At 36.0% G+C, this 11,088-nt stretch overlaps 2 protein-coding genes across 2 annotated transcripts in view; both read right to left on the bottom strand.

Moving 5' to 3' along the window:
* LOC103132621 (mucin-2-like) overlaps window positions 1-1,598 on the bottom strand; it is a gene marked incomplete at its 3' end in the record, with an annotated part of 16,844 nt that extends 15,246 nt beyond the window's left edge. The window contains exons 1-4 of the mRNA XM_016667477.1: window positions 1,535-1,598; window positions 1,083-1,338; window positions 867-984; window positions 431-521 (exon numbers count right to left, since the gene is read on the bottom strand). Of these exons, the coding sequence (XP_016522963.1) occupies window positions 431-521; window positions 867-984; window positions 1,083-1,338; window positions 1,535-1,598 (529 nt within the window). The remainder of the gene's footprint in view (window positions 1-430; window positions 522-866; window positions 985-1,082; window positions 1,339-1,534) is intronic.
* A 2,407-nt stretch (window positions 1,599-4,005) lies between these two features.
* On the bottom strand, window positions 4,006-11,069 carry LOC103132619 (intestinal mucin-like protein). The gene is made up of 18 exons (XM_007544424.2): window positions 10,927-11,069; window positions 10,591-10,765; window positions 9,928-10,175; window positions 9,576-9,759; window positions 9,314-9,494; window positions 9,024-9,205; window positions 8,827-8,896; window positions 7,710-7,810; window positions 6,887-6,918; window positions 6,621-6,798; window positions 6,425-6,529; window positions 6,283-6,323; window positions 5,932-6,051; window positions 4,919-5,017; window positions 4,703-4,831; window positions 4,574-4,613; window positions 4,369-4,486; window positions 4,006-4,255 (listed from the first exon to the last, which is right to left on the bottom strand). The coding sequence occupies exons 1-18, from the start codon at window positions 10,927-10,929 to the stop codon at window positions 4,045-4,047; spliced, it is 2,217 nt and encodes a 738-aa protein (XP_007544486.1). The 5' UTR covers window positions 10,930-11,069; the 3' UTR covers window positions 4,006-4,044.
* Window positions 11,070-11,088: the final 19 nt, after the last annotated feature.

Raw genomic sequence — 11,088 nt, 5'->3', positions numbered from 1 at the left:
AAGTCACTGGTACCGTTGTTACAGGCACACATGTCTACCACGCATGCCTGGATGAAAGCTTCAGCACTAATCAGGCCGGCGCATGAACTCCAGGAATCCCCGTGAAATATTTGTTCACAGATGGTTTGCTGTAGTGAGCAAATAAGATGGAGATCCAAAAGTCAACATCTTACTTAACATTTTTACTGGAAAAAACTGATTGCTATACTTACAAATGCTTTGCATGAATCTGACACATTCGTCTTTGATTCATCAGCTTCTACATGAGGGTCTTTGCATTCATCGTTTGGCAGATGGACTCTGTGTTTGATTCCAAACTCAATGGGGGTCATTTTAATAGCTGATTATGAAGATGAAGTGAAAAAATAAAGGTTAGACTGATTTTTTTTCATTCTGTAATACATTTTACACATTTCATTGAACTACAAACCATTATCCATGAACTCATCATAGACAGGAACGCCGTTGAAATCTCCACAAAGGCCACAAGTTTGGTTCTGGTATCTGTTTGAAACTTCCACCTGAAGCACAAAACAGAGAGGATCATGTTTCACATTATTTTTCATCATTCATATCAGAAATAAAATGTCACTCTCTGTTCTTTCACAGTGCCTATAATGTCAAAAAGTTTTAAAAGTTACAGTTAAGTTAAAGTCCAACGTTCCCAACAATCCAAAAAGTCTTTATCATCTCATAATTTCCTCTCAGCAGAGATTTATTGTATCTCCAATTGTTTCATCCAACAGGGAGAGCAAATGTATTTATTTTAAGCCGGACCTCTATATGTAATCAGTCAGTTGATGTGATTTATTGATTTGGAAAACAAAAACTGACTCAAAGGAAGGCAGAAACAAAAAGATGTATACCATGACTGCGTCTTCACGGTTCCACATGACTATAATGCCGACTTTGGTCGCTCGAAGCTTGATGTAAAATGTACTTTCTTCCACCTTTACTCCGCCACTGTAGTGCGGCAGAGTGACTCTGATAAAAGAGAATATAAGTTTGAAGATTTAAATTACAAGCACAGTGTAAAATATCTTAATTAATGTATATTTGTTGCATGTGTGTCTTTTACTTACGGATTCTCGTTTTCAGCGACCTCAGTCTTGGTTAGGGTGAATGTATTTTCAGAGATGGTGACCACAACATAACTTATTGTAATATTTCCATCATTTTCTTCTCGTCTAATGTGCACAGAAAACTTCTTCTCGGACTTGCGGCAGTCTTTGACCAGGTTGTACTCACATAGGCCAGGAAACTGGAACACATCACCATCAAAGGTCTTAAAGTGCTGCGTGCCCCAAGTGCTGCAGATGTTGTTGACATGGTTGTCAGCTAGAACAGCAAAATTGAAACAAAATATGAACAACATATAATCTAGAAATTACACATTTATTACTTTATCTTTTTAGAAAATTATATTTAACATCACAGACCTCCTGATCGTCTATTAAACTAGTAGAAATAGTTTATTAATTTTGGTTGTAGTGCCAAAATCTATTCGATAGAATCTAAAATATGCAAGTCTTACCCCGCTTGGCTTCAGTAGCACCAGCAATGCTGAAGAAACACAACCACACCACAGTCCACTTCATGGTTGCCACAGAGGGCTTTGTGACCCAAAGCAGATAAAAGTGAGGCTGACAGTCAGGGCTTCATATATATACATTTAGATTTCCATGTAACTCCGCCTTTTTGTGCGGGTTTGTCAATATGATTGATTGTTTGAAATGACGTTCACAATTTTTCTAAATGCTGTACTGTATTTTCTTCATCAAGCGTGTCAGAAAATTAAACAGCCAATAAAATGAGACACTCCTGGAGAGTACAAATAAGATTATGTTTGATTTGCTTCAAGTTTGTCATTACCATGTTTACCCATAGAAGCAATGTATTGGTTGATCTGGCTATAATTTTTGTCCTAAATCATTTAGGTATGACTAAGATATAAGTTAATTTTTTGTCATTAATTAGAAAACTAAGATTCTTATTAATAGTAATCTACGCAGCTGGGACCTCCGCTGTTTTCTCTGCTTAATATCTTATTCCTTTTCCTTTTAAGTCTTTGGAGAAGAAAAGGGAAAATGTTTGGATCTTGGGTTGTTGAGTTGTTTCGCACTTTGCTTCCCTGATTCTGGTTTCATTATTATTCTGTGTTCCTTAGTCTCTTTCTCTGCACACCCGCCACTTCATTCTCCAATTATTTAATCACCTCTTTCTCATTCCTCCTTTCTGGTTCCTCCTTTTTTTTTACCTCATTTATTCTCCTCATCATGCTAGTGTTTCTGGTTCCCGTTTTTGGATTCACCTGTCTGACTGTAAGTTTTGTTTGTCATCATGTATGTTCATTAAAACTATCATCAACTACTCAATGTTTCAGCCTTCCTGGATTTGGGACCATCTTTCAAAACACCTCATGACAAACTACAGTGCTATGTAAATGTTGTTGCCACCTTACAAATGTCCTTCTATTTGACTTCTTTCATTTGTGTAACGACACGTAAGAAGGAAACACACTGAGCTTTCGGGAAAGTTTCCAAAAGAAATTCACAATTTCCTGGATGAAGGCCTTGGCAACCTAAAAAAGCACGATGAATCATCCAGCTCTGAGCTTTGGGTGTCATCAGCCCCTTCTCCACAGGCGTGGCTTTTACCTGTTCTGCCTCTGGCAGATTAATCTCCATTGGCAGATCCTGCACAGGTATTCCCCGTTTTGTGTAACCATTTCAGGGGGTGGTACATCCTGTATTACACACTACATAGTGCCAGAGAGCTGTTCAGTGTGGAGGAACATTATCACGCTTGCCAGGAGCAGATTGTGTCCATGTTGGAGCAAAATGGCTGTGATTTTGCAGCTCTGCAAAAAACACGTCTCTCAAGAATGGTCACGGAATGAAAAAGTGAGAACCAACCGCATTAAAATCTAATAGAAGAAGTGACAAACTGTGGTCACTGGCTGTTTTAATTTACTGCTACATTCAGATGCTTTTTAAACTTATATAAGTACATGTAAATATTAATTTTAATATATATATTTTCAAAAATATACTTTTTAAATCCTTACTTTATGTGATTCATCATATTCAACAAAAGTTGCACAGATTATATTTAGTGTTTAGTGTAATATGATCTAATGCAAAAGGTTGAAAGTACAAATATGAATGTGTGTAAGAACAAACAACGACTTATCACTTGTTAGCTTTACAAGTTTGTTTTGAAATATCAAGGTCTACATCATAACTATTTTTACCTGTTTGGGGGTTGAATACAGTACAAGAAACTAGTTCTGCTATTGTTCTCACAGATGCTAAAATGCAAATTTGTTCAAATAACTTTGAGCTGAATTATTTTAAGTTCAGACCTTTATCTCCTAGGCTTTTATTTTCTTAACCAGAAAAGAAAATTCTAGTTGTCTCTGTGAGTATTTAGATTCTCTAGAGTGTCTAAGTCAGGTCAATTGTGTCCAGCTCTGCTGAGTGTTTTACACTTGTATATCGTGGTTTGAGATCTCCGTGTTTATTTTGTGCACTTATTTCCTGTCTCGTTTTAGAGAACTTCACTTGCTGAGGTTCCCACCTATAGTCAACCACCTGTGTCTCACTATCCTGACTCAACTTGTTTTATGGACTTGTCTCAGATGTTTGGAATGGATTTTTGTGCCCTAACCTTGGACTGTTTTAAAGTGTTACTGATTTTATGTCACTATGTTGAGTCTTGCATTTGAGTTCTAGAACTCACTAACAAATCAGAAAATAATTATTCATTAGATTTTGTGATACAGCAGCAAATATGATAATTACTCAGAGATCAGGGTATTAACAATAACTATTCTTATAAATAAGAACCACAAGCAGTAGCTGAGATGGCTGGCCCAAACAAGACAATAAAAGACAGGCGACTTGATTTCACTTGCATCTTTTTATTCAATCAACTGATAAATGAGCTCCATAAAGTATGCAATACCTTATTAGAGATTTAATGATTATTTAAATGATTCTTGGAGATAAATCTTGGTCCCACATGTGAGGACAGAGGACTGTGTCACTGCAGTGTGAAGCGTCGCTTTCTGCGAACATGCAGTGCAGCAGGTGTGGTGCACTCTGTGTGCCCACAGCCGCACTCCTCCACATGCACATAAGTGAACTGGACGTGCGCACCATCTTCACACGCCAGGGTAACAGTGCGGTTGCTGGCGCGTCTCTCCTTACAGCAGGAGCAGGAATGCTCCATAGCAGCTGCTGCTTCAGAGTACCTGAAAAGAACAAGGACAGAAAAAATCAGCACATTCAGTACTTCACAACTGCTTAATAAACGATTTAATGACTTTCCAGAGGAAGACAAAACTAAAAGTAATGTCATACTTACTTGGTGAAAGTGTCGCATGATCCTTCACATGACGGCATATTCAACTCAGACTGACAGCCATTGTGGTTGATAGGAGTTGTCCGGTTAAACAGTCTGCAGGCCTTCTCTTTTTCCACACCTTTTAAAATGTTAGAGGAAAAAAAATTAGTTTTTATGCTTGTTTCAGTGTCTTTGACTCTAAAGAAAAGAAAATAATCATACTCACAGATTTTGCAGCAACCATTTGCTGCAGTCTGAATTGTGTCCTGAATAGAAAACAAAAAATCAACAATAAGTTAGAATTTTTCCCTGTATATGATCCAGTGTGGGTTTATGCATTAAACCAGGCACTTACATTCTTGCAGTTGCTCTCTTGGAATGCTGGGCAAATTATTTGTTTGTTGGTGATTGTAAAAGTCTCACCATTCTTAACACAAGTCTTACTTTCACACTTATTTTCAGGTGGTGACCAGGTTTCTCCCTCCTGGAAATTACCACACAGATAACCACATACTTAGTTGTTTTATACTTACAGAAATTTATGCAAACCCACAGAGATGATTTGGTTTACCTTTAAGAGTGTCTCAGTGCCATTAACAACGAACACACACTGGGTCTGCACACACGTCCCACAGCAATCATCTGAGTTGGTTTTTACATATTTGAATCCCTGAAATAAAAAGCAAATTCAATAAAATCGAAGGTCAGATTAAAATACAGTTGCTTGTAAATTTATTCACACCTCTTGTCCCTTTTAACATTTTTTCAAGCAATTACCCCCATTTACAAAGTTTTTTATTTAGATCTTCTCCAATAGACAAACTTGTACACAATTGAATAGAAATGTTACATAATTTTCTAAACCTTTACAAACAAAATTCAGAAAGTGTGAAGTCAGAGTCACTACTTTGTGTAACAGCCTTCAGTGAAAATAGTTTGTTTTTTTCTGGGATATTGCTTTGCATATGTGGCGATTACAATTTTTGCCCAATCTCCCTCAATATTTGATTTTTAATCTGATTCATGTCTTGGCTTTCTCGGGGAAATTGCAACACCTAAACATGCTTAGAAATAAACCAGGCATGGCTATTATGTTTCCCCACTATAACTGCTGTGAAGGGTTGAACCACTGGCAAAACATAATTTTTCTAAGCTCTAATTAAGAAACTGTTAAATATTCATTTTTATCTTTTTCTGACAACAGCAAACATTACAACTGAACAACAGAAATTGGCCCACCACACTGAAAATTGAGACATTATTAAAAAATGCTGAAAACTGTTCAGTATATTGTATTTTACTTGCCTGATTTCCACAAAAAAGCAGTGAGTTTTAATTTGTGTAAATAAGCACTAAAGTCCATGTAGTATTATGCATTCTGAATCCAGTTTCCTTTAGCATTAGCTGGCATTTCTTTAACAGTATTCCCATGTTTACTGGTGCAGACTATATTAGTGGGCATTTACATGTAGATATCTCAGCTTATGCCTGAATCTCATTTATATTTGTAGTACCAACTTCATGTCAACACTTTCTCCCACCAGAGTGACCACATTCCCATATGCGTTACATTGTCTTCCTCACCTTTCTGCATGTTTTCTCACACTGCTGCTTCTCACACTTTATTTCCATCAGACCACCAGATGAAGAGTTTGAGGAACAGAAGCAGTTCTCACATTTTTGGCGAGGAGCTGAAGAACCGGGCTGAGAAATCCACATAAATTCATTGTTATACCACAAATTTAAAACTTATATATTAATAACATATAAATTGTGAAAGATCTGGATATAAGGATTGTATTGATGTATTGGCAATTGAAATGCTCCAAATAATGGCTCTGCAGCATCCAAAAATGTAAAAATAAGCTCATGCGAACCTTTATATTGGTAGGATTAAAAGGGTTAAAGAGAACACCGTACACATTTGCCACTTACCTGGTATTCAACATCATTTAGCACACAGACTCTTTTAGGTACTAGGAAAGAAAATGAACAATTATGTTAAAAAATGGTCCTTTAAAAGTGATTCTTTATCCATTTGGCACTATGCAGGTTCAAATCGATTTTATAGACTCACCACAACTAAGTACTGGACAGCATTTTCCCTCTGGAACACTGATGTTTGGCTTAAATCCAACGTCACAGTTCATGTTGATGTCTGGACAAGCGTGGATCTGACATTCTGTTTACACAAAGAAGGAAAACTCAGTTTATTACTAATTTAAACACTAACAAGCAGCAAACAGTAATCAGCATTATTACTAATGTCTTACGGCAAACGTGGACAACGCAGCAGGGATTTGATGGATCAGTTTTATTGACAAGGACATAATCTGGACCCATGCATCTTGGTAAATTTGTGTGTGGGCACGTCTTAGGCTTGCAGATCACAGTTTTGGTGGACTCATCACACACACAGTTCTGACATTGGTATTCAAATGTCTCATTGAACTAAAAAAAAAAAAAGAAACCAAAGTGTTGACTTTAACACCTAAGGGAAGAAGTAGAGGACTTTACATGAAAATCAGGTTTGGCTCACCTCCCGGGGCGTCCCATTAGGATCAAGGCAGCCTGTTAAAACATAGTGTAAACATAATTATGTGAGTCTCTGCTCTCTCGAATTGCTAATGCTGAAATTAATCACTTTTATTCGTGATTGGGATTAAGATACTTTTCAATTCCCCAAGTACTACACACCTAATAAAAGTTATGAAAAAGACAATCCCAATAGGATTTTTGTGAATACTTGTAACTTGTAAGATGTTACAAGTTATTTTGAGCTGCTTTTAGTATGAAGGGTCCTTTATAAATAAAATTGATTGATTGATTGGTTGATTGATGTGTCAAAGAGAGACAAAACTCCCAAAATGTACCCTTTTGGACAATAATTAAAAATATGCTGCAAGCAAACTGCATATTAGATATTTTAAGAGAGAGGGAAAACCAAAATAATATGATAGGTTAAGCTCATATACTGTGTGTTAGCACAAGTTTTGGGCGTGTTGGTTATATTCTAGACAAAACACTTTGATATTCATTTAAAGGCAAACTTGGCTCAGTTACATTTTGCAGACTGCACATTTTTTGTCACAAAATGTGCAGCTCTCCTTTGTTATATTGACAAATGTTTGGATGTGTTGTGGACATTATTTTTCTCTCACTAAGAACAGATATAGATTTGGTATTTTAAAATTTTATAGAAACAGTAATTGTAAAAACTGCAAATTATTTTGGACAGCTCATAAACATCACCAGAATAAGACCCCAGTTAGGCAGCTAGAAAAGAAAACAGAAGGAACCAACGATTCAATCTTGAATCTTAAGACTAACACATACCCTCAGAGTTGTGATTACATACTTACCACAATTTTTAACACATATTTTTGATTCTCTGCTGAACAGTTTCATCCCTGCAGGACAAAAGCAGCCCTCTGTAGTGAAGTCCATACCTGGATCACTAGGACTGCAATAACAACAACAACAACAACAAAAATCATTATTCCTTATTGCATCTTAATTGCTCCTTTAGTGGTTTGTGTTTTGCTTTCACTGGGTTTATTAGTTATATTGCTATTTATGCTGCAGTTATGGGTTTCACTTTGAGGTATGCTGAAGATGAGACAAATCTAAAAGTTGCAGTACACTGGCCCTTGAAAACAAGATTGTAATACTTCTGCTTTGTAGACTAAAGAAAAAGCTAAACTTTCCACTACGTACTCCACAGTCTAGAAGTGTTTTAGATATTTATTTTCTCTCTGAATTGCTGAATTGCCCATAAATTGTTTGTTCATGGTTATTCTTTGCTGTGTGTGTCAATATTGTCAGGAGATGGATTGGCATCCTATTCAAGATGTACCCTCGTCTTTCTCAAGAACTCCTGCAATTAGGCACCAGGTCCCCTTTGACACTGAAGAGGTAAGTGGGAACAGACAATGGATGGATGGATTATACTCCTTTTACATTTACCATCGTTTAACACACCTCCAAAGAATAAATGAGGTCTCATTTCCTTGTCGAAACTTATTGGAGGATTAAAATGATTTTAAATGAGTTTAAATTATTCACATTTAGCGTGAATAATTTTGACATTAAATGTTGCTGAATATTGTAATGACCAAGAAAGCAAGTTGAGTGTTTATTTTATTTTATTTTAAAAGCAAACAAATTAGGTGGAATTGATCAAAATTGAGGAATTGACAGATTGAAAGAGGTAAGTAACTAAGACAAGAGAAAACTTTCAGAAAGACTTGAGGACTATTAAAACATATTCAGATATTTACTTATTTATATAACAAAGCATCTAGCTTTTTAATCAGCATCACCTGATAAACTAAGTTTAATTAAAAAGGAAAAGGAATTATCAGGGTTGCTTTCACAATTTTTGTTCAATTTCCTTTTGTTTACACTAAAAATAACTAGTACCTGCCATAATAGTATGAGGAAATAACTTTATATGTTAAATTATTTTTTATAACTCACCTGTCCTCACAAGTTGGTTGATATGCAGGTCCACAAGGTTTATAAATTTTGCCTGATGGGCAGTCACTGGCTGTTGGTAAAGGACAACAATTTAGTTTGTTTTATTTAATCAAACTGTGAGCACAAATTAAAATTTAGATTTGAAAAACTTATTTTTGGTTTCAAGATGTCCACTTGGACAAAAATAAATATTGTACCACATAGATCAGTGTGGTTCCTCCAGTGAATACAAACTCCAACGTCAGAGCAGGCAGCAGCATAAGTCGCTAAACTTGAGCACTCCACTGCATTCGCTCCGTTGTGAACATGGCAGCTATCAGAAACACATCCTTTGTAGTAATTATCTGGAGAGATCCGGGAATGGCATTCAGCAAAGACACTGGTGGAAAAAGAAAAAGAATAATAATCACAAGAGAAAATGATGATTTTAAAAGCTTCCAAACTAATTTACAATAAAAAAAAAATACAGAACAAAGTCACAAAGTACCTGCTCTTAAGGAGTTCACATACAGGACTTGCGCTGCATGGAGGTTTCGAAGGCGGTTCTCCTCCAGGCTTGCAGCCTTTATCTTTCTCTAGAAGCCAGCCATCAGCAATTTTAGCGCAATCTCCTAATACTGTTCCTTCAGACTGCCAGCAGTCATCATCTTGATTGTTGGTGCAAGTTCCTATCACAGATTTTGAAGTGTCATTATCTACATTCAAACCAGAAGATAAACACAGATGGTCTCCTGAGAGGTAGTTCTTACCACAATGACCCTGTGTGTTTCCTCCAAAGTACTTGTATGGAAGGTTGATACTAAATCCAGTTCTTCCAAATTTAACAACCACATTTAGACGAAGGATCTCTAAAACTAAATTAGTGCCAGTACTTATCACTTTAACACCTTGTTTCCAATAAGGGAGCTTTTGACTCACTTCATTCGTAAATGCCTGCAAAATAATCACAATTCAGATATCAAAAAAAAGGCTAAAACAGACATTTTATCCCACATGCAAGTACATTGTATATTGGTCAAGACACATCTTGACCAATATACTGTTTGTCTTTTGTAATCAGTATAAAAGTATTATATTCAGAGGGGGATCATCTTGTATTACCTTCAAATCTGGTTGTCCATTGAGAATAAAATAGGACAGTTTGATATGTTCTGCTCCATAGTTTACATTTAAAGACTGAGGACATGAAGGATCTTCCAAAGGATCACAATGCATGTTATCAATGTAAATTTCCAAGTCATCCCTTGGTGCAATTTCTTTCATCAAATAATAGGAACAGTTTCCATGGTATTTGTAGGATAGTCCATCAAATGTGCTGTAATGACGATCTCCCCACCCTTTGCACTCGCCTGGAGTGATAAAAAGAAATAAAATCTTTATTCTGTTTAAAACAGAAGCATTTGACTGAATGTATTGATCAGCCACTATATTATGACGACTTGCTTAAGATTAAGTAGGCTGTATGCCACAAATATAGCTCACACCAATTGTAAAAAGAAAGAATAAAATCCACAGTTTTCCTAAAGAGTCTAGAAATTACACATTAGCAAAAAGCTATTTGAGCTGCATGGGAGAATCCCTATGAAGTTGTGCTTGAATAGGCTAATGGCTACTTTCAACCAATTTGCAACACTATTTGTGCTAATCACTGTTACGATTCATACAATTAATCATTATAATATATTGTGGTATTGTTTCTTTTTTCAGAGGTCAAAATATTTAGTTTTTGGTCTATTTCTTAAGGATTTTAACCAAATAACTTACAGTCACATTGATAATGTTGGCAGCATTGATATTCATCATATACCAGAACAGGAGTTTTTCCATTGGAACAAGTTATGTTTTTGATGGGTGGACATTCATAGGGCACTATTTCAAGAGTATTGCTTCCAATACATTTGGCCATGGTGCAGTTGCAAAAATAAAAGGTCTCATTTTGCTGTAATAAAGAAAAGAGGATAATCAGGGATAGGTTGCTACAACTACTATAGAGTTGTAGCAACATGACATCAAACAAAGTAAAATAAAATATTTAAAAAGAATAACATTTAGTAGTTTAAAAATAGCTTGATTCAGGGTTTTTAAAGTTGTGCAACTTACCATTTTATTCCATATTGGACAACCATGTGGGGTAGTAGGTGTTTTGCTTGTAGATTTAGTTGAGGGTGTTGTGGATTCTATACTTGTAGTTGGTGTCTCAGTTGTAGTGGTAGATTGTGTTGGTGTTGTGGATTCTATACTTGTAGTTGGTGTCTCAGTTGT

The sequence above is a fragment of the Poecilia formosa genome, unplaced genomic scaffold (assembly GCF_000485575.1).
Source record: "Poecilia formosa unplaced genomic scaffold, Poecilia_formosa-5.1.2 Scaffold1161, whole genome shotgun sequence".
Lineage (NCBI taxonomy): Eukaryota > Metazoa > Chordata > Actinopteri > Cyprinodontiformes > Poeciliidae > Poecilia > Poecilia formosa.
This window is presented reverse-complemented; position numbering and strand designations above follow the sequence as displayed.

Bases quoted from the DNA above. Each gene is read 5' to 3' on its own strand.
- LOC103132619 (XM_007544424.2), bottom strand. The intron at 10,176-10,590 runs GTAAGTTATTTG...TTATCACTCCAG, and splicing joins CCAACATTATCAATGTGACT to GCGAGTGCAAAGGGTGGGGA. The intron at 4,614-4,702 runs GTAAGTGCCTGG...TTTTCTATTCAG, and splicing joins AAGAGAGCAACTGCAAGAAT to GACACAATTCAGACTGCAGC.